General features: G+C 44.0%; 1 protein-coding gene across 2 annotated transcripts in view; it reads left to right on the top strand.

Annotated features, from left to right (window-relative positions):
• The window catches only part of tdp1 (tyrosyl-DNA phosphodiesterase 1), a 162801-nt gene extending 141993 nt beyond the window's left edge, over positions 1-20808 (top strand). For both annotated transcript variants that reach the window (XM_060828584.1, XM_060828585.1), the window contains 2 exons: positions 8151-8265; positions 20562-20808. In XM_060828584.1, coding sequence (XP_060684567.1) covers positions 8151-8265; positions 20562-20635 — 189 coding nt within the window. In that variant the 3' untranslated portion in view covers positions 20636-20808. The remainder of the gene's footprint in view (positions 1-8150; positions 8266-20561) is intronic.
• Positions 20809-21035: the final 227 nt, after the last annotated feature.

Raw genomic sequence — 21035 nt, forward strand, 5'->3', positions numbered from 1 at the left:
AGTTGGGACAAAATCCAGTCCCAGACAAACATGGGACTGAGGAGCAGGATTAATCAGTTAGACCAGAAGACCAGAAGCAATCGAGACCGATCACAGCCGTTCAGCCTATCCAGTCTTCTCCACCATTCAGTGAGGTCAAGATTGATCCAATAATCCTCAACTCCATTCTCCTGCCATCCTTTACTCTGCTACTGATTATAAAAAAAGCAGTCTATCTCAGCTGTGAATATACTCCATGACCCAGCCTCTCCAGCCCCGGGTGGTAAAGCATTCCACAGATTCTCTACCCTCTGAGAAAATAAATTCCTTCTCATCTCTGTCCAAAGTGTGTGACTCTTTACGGCCCTCTGGTCTCAGACTATCCCAGAAAGGGAAACAACCTTTCCACCTGCTCCTCCAATCAGTAAGATAGAGGAAGATAGAACCTAGAACAATACAGTGCAGAACAGGCCCTTCGGCCTTCGGTATTGCACCGACCTGTGAACTATTCTCAGCTCGTCCCCCTACACTATCCCAAAATCATCCACGTGCTTGTCAAGATGTGGGTTATAGTCCTGTTAGTATCTCTCTCTCCCCGCCAGTGGATTTTGACTCCCTCAGTGTATTGCTCCAAAAAACCTTGTTGGGCAAACTGGCATCTCAGTCTATCTCGACAGTAAACTTTGCATGAGTGACCCTGCTTTCTGTAACCCTGAAACTGGTAAATAGGAGTGACCGAGTTAAGAGCACATTCAGTTCAGTGTTTAACCCGATGGTCTATTGAAACCCCTGGAAGTGACTAGTTTTTGGAGGATGATCACTTGATGAGGACAGGGAATGGAAGACTATTTGGCTTCACTTTGTAAGTTAAGATGATGCCTGTCCCTTCATTGGGGAGGTGGGGAAAGCACATTGTTGGTGGTCTTCTCAGTGGTGATGATGAAAGGACTTAACTGTGTGAAAGTATCACTGCTTTTCTGCAGTATAATCTCTTACCTGTCCCCGCGTGATAAAAGCGCTCTAATCTCCAGTGCTGCTCCATGGAGATCTTGATTTGGCTTTTTAACCAAAGGCTCCAGTTGGTTTGAAGCAGTCTCACACTGTGAATAAAACAAACATTTGGAAAAATTAAACCATTTCTCACATTTCTGATTTGAAGCTCATTATACCCGGTTCCTCTCGAAGGAGATTTTGTATTGTTAAGTGGGACATTTTTCTCCCCCCACCAGTTCTGAAACAGTGAGGTGTTAAATGAGGAAAAAGAAATATTTGATTGCTAAATGAGGAAAGGATTTGATTGCTTGGCTTTATTCCACTCCACAGTGTTATCATTATTGTTGTCTGCCTTTTCAAAGCACAGTTGTTTCCAAAAAGCAAGTCTTGACGTTAAAACATTGTTAAATTATTTCATGGCTTGTAGTTAAATCTTTAATTTCCTTGCAGTCAACCCCCAGTGGTGTTAAGAAACTATTGTTACCTGGGGGAGAAAAGGACTTGTATTTATGTGGCACCCCCCCACGATTGGATGTTCTCCAATTATTTTTGCAGCCATTAAAATAAAGCTATTGTTACGATCCAAGATTTAATCTTTTCGTGCGGTTTAATTGACCCACGGCTGATTGTGACAACCCAGTTATTAGTTTGTCTGCACTAGTCATTGTTGAGGAAAGCAGCAGTGAAGTCTGCTGGCTGGCCAGCTCTTTGGGATTATGAAGGAGTGGGATTGACATTGAGAATGGTTACACGTCCTACAGATTTCAGCTGCCCGCACTTCTGACCAAAAGCCTTTTATTTCCGATTACCTCCCACACAGTCCAAAAACGTGCAGGTCATATGAATTGGCCATGTTAAATTGCCAGTAGTGTTAGGTGAAGGGGTAAATGTAGGGGAATGGTTCTGGGTGGGTTGCTCTTCGGAGGGTCAGTGTGGACTTGTTGGTCCGAAGGGCCTGTTTCCACACTGTAAATAATCTAATCTAAAAAAAAATTAGGGGCCCAAACTGCAGAAAATGCATGATGACCATGCCCTCTGACCATTGACCAAGCCAACAACAAATCACTGTGGACGTGTCTCACCTTCCAGGTAATGACCTGGAAATAATCTTGACATCATGGGCTGTCAGTCTTTGGGAATGTTTGCCATTTTCCAAAAGGGGAATGGAATATAAAAGCGGGGTAGTCATATGAGTCATTGGTGAGACCGCATCTAGAGTCCTGTGTATAGTGTTAGTTTCTAAACTGAAAGAGAGATAGATTTAGATTGGACAAAGTTCACTTGACTAATTCCAGGAAAAGACTTTGTCTAATGAGGGAATGTGGAGCAGTTTGGCTCCATACCCATTGAGATTTAAAAGAATGAGTGGCCATCCGATTAATGCATATCAGACTTTGACAGCACCAGGGCTGAGAGGATGTTTCCTCTTGTGGGGGAGCCTAGATTAGATTACTTGCAGTGTGGAAACAGGCCCTTCGGCCCAACAAGTTCACACCAACCCGCTGAAGCGCAACCACCCAGACCCATTCCCCTACACCTAACACTATGGGCAATTTAGCATGGCCAATTCACCTAACCTGCACCTTTTTGGACTGTGGGCGGAAACCGGGATACCCGGAGGAAACCCACACAGACACGGGGAGAATGTGCAAACTCCACACAGTGTGTGTAACAGTCAGTCAGTCGCCTGAAGCGGGAATTGAACCCGGGTCTCTGGCGCTGTGAGGCAGCAGTGCTAGCCACTGTGCCACCCACAAATCCTAGAATCATGGGAAACTATTTAAAAATTGTGATCAGGACCAGGAACTGAAAGTTCAGAGATATTCAATATTTAGGAAGGAACAGACAGAAAGGGAAAGGAGCTGGAGTTGCACCGATAATGGAAGATGTGATCAGTTTATAAAGGAAGATTTTAGATTGGAAGAACATTCAGAACCTGTTTGGTTGAAACTAAGAAACAGCAAGGGAACGCAGACACCAGTTGGAATTATTTCTAGGCCACCAAAATGTGGTGGTAATGTGAGGCATGGTATAATTCACAAGGTAAGAAAAGTTTGTGGTATTTGCAACAATTTAATTTGCATATAGATTGGGTAAACCAATTGAATACCAAACCTAGAGATGACAAGTTTCTGGAGTATCTTCGGGATGGCTTTCTATAGCAGTACATTGAGCCACCTTAAGGGCAGGCTATTTTGGGATCTAGTATTATGTAATTTAAACAGCCTAATTGATAATATTATTGTAAAAGAGCCTTTTGGCTCCCAGATGATAGAATTTTACATTAGATTTAAAAGTGAGGCAGTTCAGTCTCAACCAAGGGTGTTTAATTTGACTCAGGGAAACTATGAAATCACAAGACACAAGTTGACTGAGCCAGATTGGGGAAAATACATTATAAGGCATGACTGTATGTAGGCAATGGACAGTATTTAAAGAACTATTATATGACTTACAGCAACTATACATTCCTTCATGGGTTAACACTCAGAAAGATCAGTTAACTGACTGACAAAGGAAGTTCACAATTGTTTAAGAATAAAAGAAAAAGTTCATAATGTGGCCAGAAATCTTAGTAAATCTGAGAATTGGGAAAATTTTAGAATACAGCAAAGGAGGACCAAGAAACTGCTGAGGAATGGAATGGAATACAAATGCAGTCTAATGAAAATACATATAACGGGACTGCAAAAGCTTCACTAAGTATGTAAAAGAGAAACATTTGATTAAAGTTAATTATGGGTCAGGAGAACTTACTATGGGGGATAGAGAAATGGCAGAGGAGCTAAATGATTACTTTGTTTTCACTGAGGAAGATCCAAGTGATTAGGGAGAATGTGGAGTTGAAGGAAATTGGTGTTAGCAAGAAGGTTGTACTAGAGAAGTTGATGGGCCTTAAAGTTGTCAGGTCCCCAGGACCTGAAAGCCTACATCCCAGGATGTTGAAGAGGTGCCTGTAGAGGTAGTTAATGCATTGGTGACCATCTTCCATCAGGACTGGAATGACCATCTTCCATCAGGACTGGAATGACCATCTTCCATCAGGACTGGAATGATCATCTTCCATCAGTATGGAATGACCATCTTCCATCAGAACTGGAATGATCATCTTCCATCAGGACTGGAATGACCATCTTCCATCAGGACTGGAATGACCATCTTCATTCAGGACTGGAATGATCATCTTCCATCAGGACTGGAATGATCATCTTCCATCAGAACTGGAATGATCATCTTCCATCAGTATGGAATTATCATCTTCCATCAGTACTGGAATGATCATCTTCCATCAGTACTGGAATGACCATCTTCCATCAGTATGGAATGATCATCTTCCATCAGGACTGGAATGACCATCTTCCATCAGGACTGGAATGATTCCTGCAGATTGGAAGCTTTCAAAAGTGATCACACTATTTAAGAAAGGAGCAAAGGAAAATTACAGAACTACAAACATATCAGCCTTACGTCAGTAACAGGGAAAACATGAGGAACTATCATAAAGCTGTGGTAAATGGACACTTGGATAAAAATGATCTGATTGAACATAGACAGCATGGATTTATGAATAAAAAATCATGTTTGACAAACTTGGAGGAGTTTTCTGAGGATGTTCTGAACTAAACTGATGGAAAGGAATCAATGGATGTGGTATGTGTGGATTATCAGAAGGTCACTGATAACCAGTCTCCTGTGGGGGACCGGTTAGAAAAATTGAAGCACATGGTTTGGAGGTAATATGCTGGTGTGGATTAAAGGATCGAGTAACACACAGAAAGCAGAGAGTAAGAATAAATGGGTCATTTTTGCGTTGGGTGTCTGTGACCAGTGGGATACCAGAAGGATCACCTGTTTGTCATTTATATCAATGTTTGGATATATAGTGTTTCCAAATTTGCGTAAGCGAAGTTTGACTGTTGTTAGGAAGATATGATGAGGCTGCAGGAAGATTTGGACAGGCTTAGTGACTGGGCAAAGACATGCCAGATGTAATATGGTGTGTCAAAATGTGAGGTTATTCACTTGCTAAGAAGAACAGATGTATCTTAAATTGTGAGAAATTGGCAAGTGTAGGTGTGGGCGGGTATATGGGAAAATACATGGTAGGTGCAATATGAAGTGGATACGTGTGAGGTTATTCATTGTGGCAGTAAAAACAGACAATATAGTTACTATCTGGCTATAAATTGGGAAAGGGGGAGATGCAATATGACCTGAGTATCCCCATACACCAGTCGCTGAAAGTAAGCATGCAGGTGCAGCAGGCGGTGTAGAAGGTAAACAATATGTTGTCCTTCATAGCGAGATGATTCGTGTACAGGAGCAGGAACGTCTTGCTGCATGTGTACAAGGCATTGGTGAGACCACACCTGGACTATTGTTGCAGCTTTGATCTCCTTATCTGAGGAAGGATATAGGGAGAAAACAGAAACAGGAAACTGAGTTGAATACTCTGTTAACTTCAACATATTGAATAGGATTAGGATAGAAAGGGCTCAATGACGTACTCTGCTCCATACGTTCTGTGTTTCTGTGTACAAAAGGAGCTGGTTGCCCTGGACATTGGGTCACTGAAAACCAACATGCAGAAGCAGCAAGCTATTAGGAAGGCTAATAAAATGTTTTTAGATGAGATTAGATTCCCTACAGCATGGAGACAGGCCCTTCAGTCAACAAGTCCACACCGACCCTCCGAAGATTAACCTACCCAGACCCATTTCCCTCTGACTATGGGCAATGTAGCACAGCCAATTCACCTAACCTGCACATCTTTGGATTGTGGGAGGAAACCGGAGCACCCGGAGAGACCCACGCAGACACGGGGAGAATGTGCAAACTCTGCACAGACAGTCACCCGAGGCTAGAATCGAACCTGTTAGCTTCTGTCACATGAGGATTTGAGTTGAAGAGCAATAAATCTTGCTTCAACTGTCAGGAGCATGGTTAGACTGTACCTGGAGTACTGTGTGTAGTTTTGGTCTCCTTATCTCAGGAAAGATGTTATTCCGTAGAGAGAATGCAATGAAGGTTCACCAGACTTGTTTGTGAGATGGCAGGACTGTCCTAGAGAGAGATTGGGTCAACTGGATCTGAATTCTCCAGAGTTTTGAAGAATGAGAGGTTATCTCATTGAAGCATATAAAATACATGGGAAAGGTGTTTGCATAGGTTGTGAAGTCTAGAACCAAATGGCACAGTTTAGAAATGAGATAGATCTCATTTAGGGACATGATGAGGAGAAATGTATTTTAGTCAGAGGGTGCTGAATCTTTGAAATTCCACAGAGGACTGTCGAGCTCAGTATTTGAGTGTATTTAAACTAGAAGATGGTCAATGTTTGACAATCAGTGGCTTACAGAGTTAAGGGGATGGTGTGAACAAAAGATGTGATTACATGAAATGGTGGAAGCATGCTTAATGGGCTGAATGGCCTACTCCTGTATTTATGTTCTATAACTCCATTAATCTCAAATCATTCCTTTATAGAGTCCAAAAGGAACAACATTATTTTTTCCAGTACCCAAAAGCAACCCTTATACAGTTTGCCAGAGAAATATAAATCCTCCGAAAACTTCAATTTTTAATTTCTTATTTAACTTATTTTTCTAATTAACCTGTTCAGAGGTATTATTATACACCTCTTGAATAGGTGGGACTTATACCCAGGCCTCTCGGTCCAGAGATAGGGACTCTAAGGACACTAAGTGGGTGGCACGGTGGCGCGTTGGCACAGTGGTTAGCACCGCTGCCTCACAGTGCCAGAGACCCAGGTTCAGTTCCCGCCTCAGGCATCTCTCTGTGTGGAGTTTGCACATTCTCCCCGTGACTGCATGGGTTTCCTCCGGGTGCTCCGGTTTCCTCCCACAGTCCAAAAATGTGCAGGTTAGGTGGATTGGCCATGCTAAATTGTGGGCGGCACGGTGGCACAGTGGTTAGCACTGCTGCCTCACAGCACCTGTAGACCCGGGTTCAATTCCCAACTCAGGTGACTGACTGTGTGGAGTTTGCACGTTCTCCCCGTGTCTGCGTGGGTTTCCTCCGGGTGCTCCGGTTTCCTCCCACAGTCCAAAGATGTGCAGGTCAGGTGAATTGGCCAAGCTAAATTGCCCGTAGTGTTAGGTAAGGGGTAAATGTAGGGGTATGGGTGGGTTGCGCTTCGGCGGGTCGGTGTGGACTTGTTGGGCCGAAGGGCCTGTTTCCACACTGTAAGTCTAATCTAATCTAAATTGCCCATAGCATTAGGTGAAGGGGTAAACTTAGGGGAAATGGGTCTGGGTGGGTTGCTCTTCGGAGGGTTGGTGTGGACTTGTTGGGTCGAAGGGCCTGTTTCCACACTGTAAGTAATCTAATCTAATCTAACCTAAATGAACACTGTGCCTCAAGAGGGCCAATATGTTGTGACTTTAACTCCTAGCCTGGAAATGCTGATGGGTTCTTCCTGGAGCTATCATACATCTGAGCTTAAATATACCTAATTTCAAGTAACCTCTTCAGGGTTTTATCCCAACACTTTTGGTTTGGGGCTGTACTAATTCCTTACTCTAATGTAGCCGAGTTTTGTTATACTTTCCCCTTCTAAGCAACACTGCCATCTCGATCCAAAAACTTAACAGAACAGCCCAAAGTAAAACTGAGAAACAAATTCTCTCTCTCTAAACTATGGTTGTTTCACCTACATTTAGGTTATCCAAGGTAAACAAAAACCCATTAGTGCTGTCAAAGTAGCTCTCAAACTGTTTTAAAATAAATCATCATGGCTACAGAAATACTTCCAAGTCAATTATTAACTTCAGACACATAGGATACCCATATGTTGCTAACTCACCTCAAAATACATGATACTAAAAAGAAATATCAATCACATATCTATTATCACACCCTCAAATAAAAAATGCTACCCATTAAATCAGTTTTACTCTTTCTTGGGTTCTCTCTGACCTGCTGAGTGCTTTCCATCATATCCTTTGTGATTTTGTATTTTGAAACAATCGAAGTAATTACTATCAGAACAACTTTATTCTTTTGTTCCCAGTTGTGACATTTATCTCCAGACGTGTGGAAAATGAACGGTTGGAATGTTTGCAGGGAAGGGCTAATGATGGTGACTGCATCTGTGGTGCCATGGTATGTACATTGCTTGCTATCACCTGTCACATACTGTTTCTCTTGATCACCAGGGGATAGAAACTGGCCGATTTTCAGTATGCCAAGATCGATTACCAGACTGTAAGGTGTCGGAGCTGTCATTCCCTGTCCCATATGATCTTCCTCCAGAACACTACAGCAGCAAAGGTAGGTGATAGACAGCTGTGGCTTCACTCTGTGTTCAAAATGTAGATCCTTTTAAGGGTCAAAAGAACAGCTCCAGAGTTGATTAAGAGTAGATGCTGAATATTGGACTTTGTAAAGGGCTCTTGTAACGCAGTGGTAGTGTCCCTACCTCGGAGTCAGGAGACCAGGGTTCAAGTCCCCCATTGCTGTTGTGTCAGGTTTACTTTCTGTGCTGAAGCCTTAGAGGTCTACAGCACTAAAAAAGGTCCTTTAACCCATCATAAAATGAATGCACAGCCTTCAGAGTTCCCACCTACCTACAGATCAATCTCTTTTAATGGCCTTTATCACTCCAAAATCTTAGTGTAATTTATTTTTGACATTGAAAATGGAACGCAACCAGTGTTGACGATGAGCAATATCTTCACTCATTACTGTACAGAAAAATACAAAGTCTGTAATGGTCGAAAATCTTCAGTGTGATTTAAATCTGTGTGCTGTCAGTTTATACACTATTGTTTGACTGCAAATCCTGCTAATATGCAGAGGAACAGAGGAAAGGAATTCATTAATAATGTATATTCAACTGATGCTAAACATTCTTCACAATGCACCCCTTGGCCTAATTGATATTCAGCACAAAAAGAGGTTTTTAAGAGCTGTAATTTGCTGTTTCAATTATTCACAGCCAGAGCTTAATTTTTAAAAGTATCTCTTTAGATATCTAAACTTCTAATCATTGCCTTATCTTCAACTCATTTTATTTTTGGTGCAGCTTATTTTATAAATGATTTTGAGCTTGCATACAGCTGGCAGATCTCCTCAGGTGATGCCTTACTGGCAGATGCCTATATCCCTGTTTATGGTCTGGTCAGTCTGGACCTGGGTAACAAAGGTGAACATATATAATATCAGAGGAGAAGGGAAAAGACACAGTGGAAAGATCCAGACCTCCTTCAAGCTAACACACCATGCTAACTCTGATCCTTTGTTCTAACCCTAATCCTGAAACTCCCTCCTTGATCACACTATGGGACACCTATGGCACATGGACTGCAGCAATGCAAGGAAGTGACTTAACAATACCTGTCAAGGGTGCCTAGAGGTGGGCAGTCAATCCATTGACATGTGGCTTAGTATCGACATTCATGAGTTTTGGATCAAAACAGATTAGTCAAGGAGAAGGCAAAGTCAAGAGCTGATTTCAGCCTTGGGCTTCTTCATAATATTGTTTATTGCATATAATAGCCAAATACTACAATACACGATATTCAATCAGATTATAATGACTGTTACATTGTTTAAAGACTATTGTATGAATTCTATAAGCTTCTGCTCAGCTCTCTGTATGTTCCTCTCTCCTCTCTCTTTCTCTCTCTCACCTGCCTTAACTCCACTATCCTATTTATGTCCAGTGAGGGGCAGCTCCGTGATAACTTCAATATTACTCCAGGGTCTGACATCCTTTGCACAACAATACGTGCTTGCCTTGCCAACAGTACTCACATTCCATGAATAAATCTAAAACAACATGCCCTTCTGATCTCAAGGTGTCCTAAAGTGTATTGCATTAACAGCACATTATCCTCTGCCATTTCCGCAACCTATAATCAGACCCCACCACCAGAGATATATTTCCCTCCTATCTGTGTTCCGCAGAAACCATTCCCTCCGTGACTCCCTCGTTAGGTTTACGGCCCCACCAACCCTCACTCCACTCCCAGCACCTCTCCATGCTGCCAATAAGAGGTGTAATCCCTCCACGCACACTTCTCCCCTGTCACCTCCATCCAAGGCCCCAAGGGATCCTTCCACATCCGGCAGAGATTTTCCTGCACATCCAAACCTCATCAGCTGTGTCCGTTGCCCTCGATACGGTCTCCTCTACGTTGGAGAGTCAGGACGGTAGCTTGTGGAACAATCCAGGGAGCATCTCTGGGACACGCACACAAAACAACCCCACCACCCTGTAGCTGACCACTTCAACTCCCCCTCCCACTCCGCCAAGGACATGCAAGTTCTGGGCCTCCTCCACTGTCAAATCCTAGCCACCCGACGCCTGGAGGAAAAAAGCCTCATCTTCTGTCTTGGCACCTTCCAACTACACGGCACCACCATCGACCTGACAGTTTCCTCATCTCCCCTCAGCCCCCACCTCATCCCAGATCCAACCCTCCAACTCGTCACTGCTCTCTTGAACTGTCCTACCTGTCCACCTGACCTATCACCATCACTCCCCTCCACCTATCGCTTTCCCAGCTACCTCACCCCTGTCCCACCCCACCATCCTATTTATCTCTCAGTCCCCTTTCCTTGCATATTCCTGATGAAGGGCCTGAAACGTCGATCCTCCTGCTCCTCGGATACTGCCTGACCTGCTGTAATTTTCCAGTGCTACACTTCCCGACTCTGACTCTCCAGTATCTGCAGTCCTCGCTTTGCCAAAGTATTTTTGCAGCCAAGTAAATCCTGTGTAAAGTATAGCCGGTGTTTGTAATGCTAATTTGGGCACAGAGAGGTCCTACAAACAGCAGGGAGGTAATAGTCTAGGCACCATGTATTTCTTGTGATTTTGTTTGAGGAATAAACATCGACCAGGGGAGAGCTCCAGAAGTATTCAGGAACACAGGGATATGGGCCAGGAGCAGGCAGGTGGGGGCTAGTTCAGTTTGGGATTATTTTTGGCATGGACTGGTTGACTGAAGGGTCTGATTCTATGCAGTATGACTCGATGTATGGCGAGTATGCAGAGGTAGGTTACAGATCATTCATAATCTCATTGACTGGAGTAAGAGGCTCAAAAGAGACACGAGACCTCTTCCTAGAACAGGATAATACTTAAAACCTTCCTACCCTGATCCCTGTCACATTGTTTTGGTTATTTCACCTCTCCCAGTTCGGGTGTCAGTAAGAGAGAGACTAGAGACTGGATCAGCCCATTTGGGTTTATCCAGTTGAGAACAAGTTTGGAGTCAAGACATGAAGCCTACTTAGTCTAGAACACTTTGGGGTAGTTAATACTCAAGGAATCAATACACACACCCCCCGGGGAGAGAAATCATAGGGACATTAGAGTCAGTGTATTTTCAGAAGAAAGATCCTCAAATGGTTCTATTTCTTAGTTAGAAATATCTGGCACATATGGGAAACATTGGCTGTTTGGCCAACAGTCTAGAATATTCCAATCGTCTGAGCAAAGTCTACTGGTTTTCCCAATGGCTGTGGGAAGGAAGTAGGTGCATGGGAATTGGAGATGGACAGGAGCATGGGGGCAGGGACCTTGGGGCCAGAGCAGGTCATGTGATGTGTCCTCCAGGTCAATGTCCAAACTAAGTCGGTGACTCTACACCATTGACCTCTGCCCTCCTGCAGCTTAACCAAGTGCGCTTCTTCTGTTTACAAACTGTACCTTTAGTCATCACACAGCTGTTAGCGTTGCCCTTTTGATATTTCTCGGATCTGTTATTTAATCCACAGCATTTGTAACAAAAAAGAGATATATCAAACAGCAATGATACGCTTTCATTTCCTTTGACATAATTGCATTTCTCATGTACATTCACTTGGATGTGAGTCTTCTTGGTTAGTGGTCATGTTTTAGCTTTCCCTATCTATGCCAGTGTGAGGAGAGCAACTTGCATTTATGTAGCGCCTTCACAGCCAAGTACTTTTAGATGCGGAATCACTGTTAAAATGTAGGGCACAAGTCAGCACAGCAAGATCCCACAAACAGCAATGTGACAATATTCCAATACTTTCCCAGTGATCAAAAGCAGAATAAGATGGATGCAGGGAATTTGAGATGAAAACAGAAAGTTCTGGAAACACTTGGCATGTTATGGTTGCATTGCCGGAGAGAAGCACAGTTAATTTGACAGGCCGATATAGAAGAGTGGAACTGCCAACAATAGATATCGTCAATTCATGGTTTTTAATCTGAGATTGATAGATTTTTTGTGAGGCAAAGATATTAAGGAATATGGGGTAGGGGGAATACACTATAGAGTTAGGTCACAGATGAACCATGATTTCAGGGTGCAACAGGATCAAGGGGCAGAATGGCCTCCTCCCATTCTTTTTTTCCCAGTCTTTCTTCACAAAATGAAGCTTCCCATTGGTGAATGTCCGCACTCCGTTGCTCTGATGTTTTGTCCCCAAAGCTGAATGTGATATTATACCTCGTCTTATCATCTCAGCTGATGTTACTACTGGGTCCCAGACTGAAATGTGACTCCATAGGTTTCTTTTTAAACAGGTGGTCTTTCACTTAAACATTTCTGCAAGTTTGATTTTCACAATATTTATTACAGAAAAGAAATGAAATTATGATCGAACAAACCAAGCTATTTACGTTTAGCATGATTGGAAGATTTTTACGTACACAGCAAAACAAAATCCTATCTATTCTTATTTATAGTATTCAGTTACCAGAGAGAGAGAGAATTCCCTTCTCTGTCACATCTGTAAATTTGACTTAGCCGTTTCTTTCAAATTCCCAATCTCGAGAGTTTGATAGCCTTTTCCTTGGTTACTCACGCAACCAAGTTTAAATTTTCTTAGCTTCAACTAACCCCTTCAAGGTTTTAACCAAATATTTCTGATCTGGAATTTCAAACTAAACCCCTTACCCTGAGGTATCTATTTCCTAAGTGTCCTGAACTCCCTTCTCCAGGAGAAGCTGTTCTTACGTCTCTCACTTACCAGGTCTTCTATGAAATCTTGGGTGGTACGGTGGATCAGTGGTTAAATCATCTGCCTCTCAGTTCCAAGGACCTGGGTTTGATTCTACCCTCGGGCAACAGTGTGGGGATTGCACATTCTCCCTGTGTCTGTGTGGATTTCCTCCGTGTGCTCCGGTTTCCTCCCACAGGGAGTTGTGTTTTTTTAAAGAAACTCTTACGGCTATCGTTGGCAAGGCGAGCATTTATTGCCTATCCCCAATTGCTGGGCTGGGCTGGACTGCAAACTTGTGTATCTTCTGACTGACGGAAGAGAGTATAATCAGGATGGGAGGGATCTTTGATTATTGGCTGCTATTCTAAGGCAGCAGGAAGTATAGATGAGGTTAGTAGATGGAAGGCTGGTTTATGTAATGGACTGGGCTGTGTTCATGACCCTGTAGTGTTTTGTGGTCTTGGGGAGAGCAGTTGCCATACCATGCTGTGATATGTCCAGATTAAGATCCTTTCTGTGATGCACCTATGAAAATTGGTAAATGTCATTGTGGACATGGTGAATTTCCTTAGCCTCCTGAGGAATTAGAGGCATTGTTGTGCTTTCTTGACTTGTCAATGTGGATGGACCAGGATGGGCTGATGGTGATCACTCCCAGGAACTTCCCCCTCTCAACCTTTTCTACCTCTGCACGATTGATGCGGACGGGCATTCCCTCCACTCCACTTCCTGAAATCAATAACTAGCTCCTTTTTCTTTTCCTGATGTTGATGGAAAGATTGTCTTTACACCATGCCGTTGAGCACTCGATCTCTTTCCTGTACTGTCTCATTGTTGGGGATCTGGCCTTCAGTGGTGGTGGTGTCAGCAAACTTGTAAATGGGGTTGGTTGGAATTTGGCTACACCGTCGTGAGTGTATAAGTAGCATAGTAGTGAGGATTCGCACATAGTAGTGAGCTGAGTGCACAACCTTGTGGGGCTGTGATGTTGAAGATTATCATGAGGAAGTGTTGTCACCTGTTCTATTGTGGTCTATGGCCAGGCAGTTGAGCCAGTTACAGAGGGGAGAGCCAAGACCAAGGTGTTGGAGTTTGGAAAGGGTCTGTTTGGAGTTAGGGAATTGAAGGCGGAACTGTAGTCAATAAGTGGGAGCCTGATGTAGGTATCCTTGTTATCCAGATGTTTCAGGGATGAGTGTATGACCAGGGAGATGGTGTGTCTGCATTGGACACTGTTGCACCAGTAGGCGAATCGCAAAGGATCAAGGCAGGCTGGGAGGCTGGAGTTAATGTGAGCCATGACTAACCTCTTGAAGTACTTCATAGTTATGGCGGTCAGAGCTATATGGTAATCATTGAGGCACGCTGCACGATTTTGCTTTGGCATTGGGATGACGGTGGTTTCTTGAAGCAGGTGGGAACTTCAGATGATAATAAGGAGAGGTTAAAGATGTCTGCAAATACTCCCACCAGCTAGTCCATACAGGATCAGAATGCACGGCCAGAGACTCCATCCGGGCCAGTTGCTTTCCATGAGTTCGCTCTCAGGAAGGCTGGTTCTAAGGTCTGCAGCAGTGACTGTGGGTACAGGTGCACCCGAGGCTGTTGGAATAGGTGACATTGTTTCACTGACCTTCCATTCAAAGTGAGCATAGTATGCATTGAGCTTATCGGGGAGGGGTGGACTGTTGCAAAGTTGCTTTGTAGCCTGTTACATCATTTAAGCTTTGTCACAAACAACGTGTGGCTGTGTGGTTGGTTTGGGTCTCAATCTCAGTTTGGTATCGCCTCTTGGAGTCTCTGATGGCCTTACGAAGGTCGTACATAGATTTCCTGTATAGGTCAGGATTGCCTGACTTGAACGCCTCAGAACTGGACTGCAGTAGTGAGTGGTTTCCGGTTGGGGAACACTTGGATTAACTTCTTCAGCACGCAGTCCTTTACACACTTACTGATGAAATCTGTGACTGTGCTGGCATTCTCAGTTCTTGAATATTGACCAGCCCACCGACTCTAAGCACTCCCATAGAAGTTTCCTCAGACCAACACTGCACTATTTTCTGTACCGGATCCTCGCACTTCAATTTCTGCTTGGCAGGCAGGAGAAGCACTACAGTATTGGGATATGATTTTCCAAAGTGCAGTCGGGTGATGGAATGGTAGGCATTTTTGATGGTTGTGTAGCAATGGGCAAGGATGTTTGGACCTGTGGTGGGACAGGAGATGAGTTGATGATATTTTGGTAGGACAGTCTTGATTTTAGCCTGGTTGAAGTTACTGGTTCTGATGAGCCATGGGGAGAAGGTGCCAATGTTGGACTGGGGTGGACAAAGTTAAAAAAAATCACACAACACCAGGTGGTAGTCCAACAGGTTTATTTGAAGCACTAGATTTCGGAGTTTTCATTAGTTACCTGCTGAAGAATGCTAGTGCTTCCATATAAACCTATTGGACTATAACCTGGTGCTGTGTGATTTTTAACATGGGTATGATGAGCAAGGCCTCAGGGTATTCTGTCTCAAGACTCATTGTAGCATATACGTTGTCAAGTGCACCCTTTACTTTCACAGGGAGTGAGATGTAGATCGCCAGCAGGATATCGGAGGTGAAGGCGAGAGGCAGATAGTAGGGACGGCAGTTTACTGTGTAATTGATTGTACATTTTAATACCTGGTAATCGGAAATCTATAAATCTCAACTTCAAACATACTCAAAGATTGAGCTTCGAAGGTAGAAACTTTCAAAGGTCCACTGCCCTCTGAGTTAAAAACAGTCTTCACTGCCCGCCAACTTGTTTTGTCAATTATTTTAAACTTTATTCAGCTATTTTCTGATCCTCCACCTTCCTGCTATTGAAAGCGTTATCTAACTCCTATATAAGCCTCAAGCATTTCACACAATGCTCAGTGTCAGACCAAAAAGGATTTAACTTAAACTGTAACTGTGTCGGCAACGAACAATTTATTGTGTCTGGACTAATGCTTCAGATTTTTGTCAAACTCTGACATCGAGAGAAAGATTCCATTAATTTCCCACTGCCTTGTATCAAACTGAAATATTAAACGGATTTATCAAAGGAATAGATTTTGTGAACTGCAGCAATATGTTGTCTTTATCTGTGTGGATTCAGAATAAGGCACTAAAGAAGAGTTAAACAGTTTAACCATAGCTCGGCTTTCTTTGAATGTTTTGTTACTTTTATATCATTCGTTTTCAAGTAACTGTTCTCAGTAGTTCCACAGCATTTTAATCCCTGTCCTTTCACCTGCTGTCTCACCACCCAACGCTCCAAAACTCATAAGAACAAAGAACAATACAGGACAGGAAGAGGCCCTTCGGCCCTCCAAGCTTGTGCTGACCCATTTTGCCCTTCCATACGAAAACTGTCCTCCCTTACAGGATCCATATCCCTCTATTCATGTATTTGTCCAGGTGCTACTTAAATGCTGCTGTTGTCTGCTTCCACCATCACCTCTGGCAGTATGTTCCAGGCACTCAGCACCCTTTGTGTGAAAAGCTTGCCTTGCAAATCTCTTTAAAGCTTCCCCACCCCACCTTGAACCTGTGTCCCCTAGTAATTGACCCCTCCACCCTGGGAAAAGGCCTCATGCTTTCCACTCTATCCATCTTGTAAACTTCTGTCATGTCACCCCTCAACCTCCTGCATTCCAGTGAAAACGAACCCAGTCTATCCAACCTTTCTTCATCACTAAGATCCTCCATACCAGACAACATCCTGGTGAACCTTTCCTGTACCCTCTCCACATCCCTTGCTGGTGTGAGGGCCAGAACTGTACACAATATTCCAACTGAAACAGAGATTTCGAACTGAGTTTGAATTCGCTTTATTGTCGCGTGTACTCACTTGAGTACAGTGAAAAGTTCACAAGTTGCCATTTACGGCACCATCTCGGGTACAGAGGTACCTAGGTACAGATTCTTGAATACAAGTTCCCATGGGAAAGTATATTAGAAAAATAGCAAAATACATAGTTCAGAATAACTGTGCTTTCACTGTAACCGTGTTTAACAGTATAAAAGCAAAACACAATGGATGCAGGAAATCTGAAACCAACTCAGAAAGTGCTGCAGAAACTTAATGGGGCTGGCAGCATCTGTGGAGAGGGAACCTGAGTTAATACTTCACATCCAGCCTGACTCTTCTTTAGAATCCACACAGATAAAGACTTAACTCATTCCAGTGAAAACGAACCCAGTCTATCCAACCTTTCTTCATCACTAAGATCCTCCATACCAGACAACATCCTGGTGAACCTTTTTTCACCCCGTGTGGGTGGCACGGTGACACAGTGGTTAGCACTGTTGCCTCACAGCGCCAGAGACCCGGGTTCAATTCCCGCCTCAGGCGACTGCTGTGTGGAGTTTGCACGTTCTCCCCGTGTCTGCGTGGGCTTCCTCCGGGTGCTCCGGTTTCCTCCCACAGTCCAAAGATGTGCGGGTCAGGTGAATTGGCCGTGCTAAATTGCCCGTAGTGTGAGGTAAGGGGTAAATGTAGGGGTATGGGTGGGTTGTGCTTCGGCGGGTCGGTGTGGACTTGTTGGGCCGAAGGGCCTGTTTCCACACTAAGTAATCTAATCTAATCATATGAGACTCGAAGTGCTAATTCTGTTTCTCTCTGTCAGACATGACAAGTATTTCCACACTGTAGTATTTTGGGTCTCCAACATCAGCAGCAATTTGCACCTGTAATAATTAGCACATCAATCCCAATCCAACTCAGTTTGTTTGGAGGACAGCTGCCAACGCCCACCTTCACTGGGTTCTTAGATCTTCAGCCATTGACATATCAACAGAACTCTGTGGGACTGAGGCTAGTTCTTCAAACTACCCAGTGAGACAATGATATCAAGTGGAATAGAATGAGGTCAACAAGTGTTAATGTCAGTGGCAATAAAACGGGCAGCACGGTGACTCAGTGGTTAGCACTGCTGCCTCACAGCACCAGGGGCCCAGGTTCAATTCCAGCCTCAGGCGACTGTCTGTGTGGAGTTTGCACATTCTCTCTGCGCCTGCGTGGGTTTTCTCCGGGTGCTCCGGTTTCCTCCCACAATCCAAAGATGTGCAAGATTGGCCATGCTAAATTGCTCATAGTGTTAGGTGCATTAGTCAGGGGAAATGTAGAGAAATAAGGAAATGGGTCTGGTGGGCTTCTGTTCGGAGGGTCAGTGAGAACTTGCTGGGCCGAAGGGCATGTTTCCACACTGTAGGGATTCTAAGTTCAAGACACCAGCAACTTGTAATGATGTAAAATCATAGATAGAATAGAAATGTACAGCTAAATGAAGGCCATTCTGCCCAAAGTGCCTGGGTTAGCTCAGTTAAAAGACCAGCTGTCCAACTGTCCACATTCTGTCCATAGCCCTTTGCATTCCTATGTCCCAATATGCAGCATCTTTAATGTAGTGAAATATTTCAAAGTTCTCCTGTTATCCGCCAATATTTGGCCATTTAACAAGGTATTGGGTCAGTTGGTCAAAATGCTTGGACAATGGAGATTGGATCATCATCTGACCTTTTTAAGAAATGCCTTAAAGGGGAGACAGAGAAGTTTCCTGACCGTGTGTGGGCCATTCAGACCCTCAGGTCTGTGGAGTTAGTGTGAGAATGTAGAGTTAAGGTAGAAACAGATTTCTAGTTACTAGTAAGTCCCTTTCTTGGACTTAGTGACAGCCGTCTGTGGCATAGAATTCCAAAACATTCACCACCTTCTGAGTGAAGGTGTTCCTCCTCATTTCAGTCCAAAATATTCTTGTATTCTGAGACTGTTCCCTGAGTTCATGACCCTGCAGTCAGGGGGAAACATCCTGCCTGAGGATTGAGATACCGTAGTTTCTTTGACCATCCGTTCCTGGAGAACAGCAGCCTCCCTCGATAACTGTTTGAAGAAATCTGGTAGTTTCCCACTCCATTTCTCAGTTTGTGAGTTCCTTCAAATCTTTGCTTGCAGATTGATTTAATGTTGGGAACTGTCATGAAGTGTGCACTGACAATCCCTTTTTTGGCTCTAGATCCTGCCTAAAAATACATTTCTTTTGTTTGTTGAAAGGTACCAAAATAGGTTAGTGAGATTGGGTGGGAATGGTCACCTTGCAGTAGACAAGAGCACTGATAAGTGTGCCTTTGAGAAAGATGTTCTTCTTTGGATTATATTCTAATTCTCATAGCAACAGATCATTGAAATTTACCAATTAGTTTGTTCAGATACCATTTCCACCCACAGTAAGAGAGGCTGTTCATTTCACTGGATTATTTTCATGCAGCTTGCTTGGTTCTGCCACTTCACTGGACAAGCAGCTTCAGTCTTTTCCATTTCAATGTTATTTCTGAGTTTTGGGTTCATCACCTCCAGAGAAACCAGACCTCGGTCCATTTCACACTTGCCTCCATGTTGGCTCCAAGCCCTCACCAGGTGAGAGCTTAGCACTGAGAAATGACTTGCATTTATATATCCCCATGCTGCAAGGTTCTTTACAGCGAGTTAGCTACTTCTGGACGTGCAGTCAGCATTGTAAGGGAAATGCAGCAGCCAGTTTGGTCAGGTCAAGATCTCAGAAAAAAGCAGTGATTTAAATTATTGATCTTCCTTCCAGTTATGCTGCTGAGGGATGAAGATCAGGCAAAAGTGAGGACTGCAGATGCTGGAAATCAGAGTCTAGATTAGAGAGGTACTGGAGATTGCTCCTCTGATGCTGCCTGACCTGCTGTGCTTTTCCAGCACCACTCTAATCTAAAGGGATAAAGATCAGCCAGGCCACCAGGGAGCGCTCCTGTGCTCTTCTTTCAAAATGCTGTCACAGGATCACTTCGATCCACCAGTGCTTTCTGAAAGATAAAGTGGGCTTCTTAGTCCTGGATGATATTGAGCTGTTTGAGTGTTGTTGGAGTCATACCCATTAGGAAGTGGGGAATATACCATCACGCTCCTGACTTATGCCTTTTTTTAAGATTAGATTACTTACAGTGTGGAAACAGGCCCTTCGGCCCAACAAGTCCACACCGACCTGCAACCCACCCATACCCCTAACCTAACACTATGGGCAATTTTAGCATGGCCAATTCACCTGATCTGCACATCTTTGGACTGTGGGAGGAAACCAGAGCACCCAGAGGAAACCCACGCAGACACAGGGAGAACGTGCAAACTCCACACAGTTTGCCTGAGGCGGGAATTGAACCCGGGTCTCTGGTACTGTGAGGCAGCAGTGCTAGCCACTGTGCCACCGTGCCGCCTTGTCGATGGTGGACGGGCTTTGGGAGGGAGTCAGGAGGTGAATTACTCTCTGTAGGATTCCAAGCCTCTGACCTGCTTTTGTAGCCAAAGTGTTTATGTGCCTGGTCCAGTTGAGTTTCTGGTCAGCGATAACCCTCAGGATGTGTTTGTTATGCCCTTTAGGGAGGGGAGTCTGGTGTCTGTAGCTAATGTGGCCCACACATGATTCCACTCCCCGTGCAAAGTATCTGACTCTTAACTGCTCTCAAAGACAATCAGGGAAAGGGCAAGTGACTCCCACGAGAGAGTAACAGATAGAAACTTTTCACCTGTACAAAGGTCTCTTTGTGAGGTCGTGTACATCACTTGTTACTGCGGTCGGTCACTTCTGTCTCCTCTCTCTCTCTTGTAGATCGGCCATGGATCTGGAACATCCCATATCTACATGCCCCTGACACCTACGGAAACGTCTGGGCCCCCTCCTAACTCCTGGCCTCTTGCTGCCACACTTATGAATTGTTTCCCACAGGGAAGGATTGATGAGCCGCATTTTGAAATCAAGCTTGCTGATCATATGCCAATTTGCTGAGTGCTTCAGCATTTGGTCTTTCTAATATGGATCGTACATTGTTTTTTGCAGAATAAAGTTTTTGAATTAACCTCGTTCTTCTCATCCTCAGTCTTCTTTCCTTGCCCAAACCTTCCTGACCTTGTGTCGCTGGCAGTGTGTTTCCTTTGGAAGAGAATCTTTTATCTTTCAGGCTAGTGGGAAATCATTGTGCTCCTCAACGTGAGGGTGGGTCGTTGTCACAAATTCCAGTTGTGTTTGGGTCTCAACATCAGGCAGGTTCCCATCTGTTTGACGAACAATGAAACAATGAGTTGT

This window comes from Hemiscyllium ocellatum, chromosome 8, assembly GCF_020745735.1.
Source record: "Hemiscyllium ocellatum isolate sHemOce1 chromosome 8, sHemOce1.pat.X.cur, whole genome shotgun sequence".
NCBI lineage: Eukaryota > Metazoa > Chordata > Chondrichthyes > Orectolobiformes > Hemiscylliidae > Hemiscyllium > Hemiscyllium ocellatum.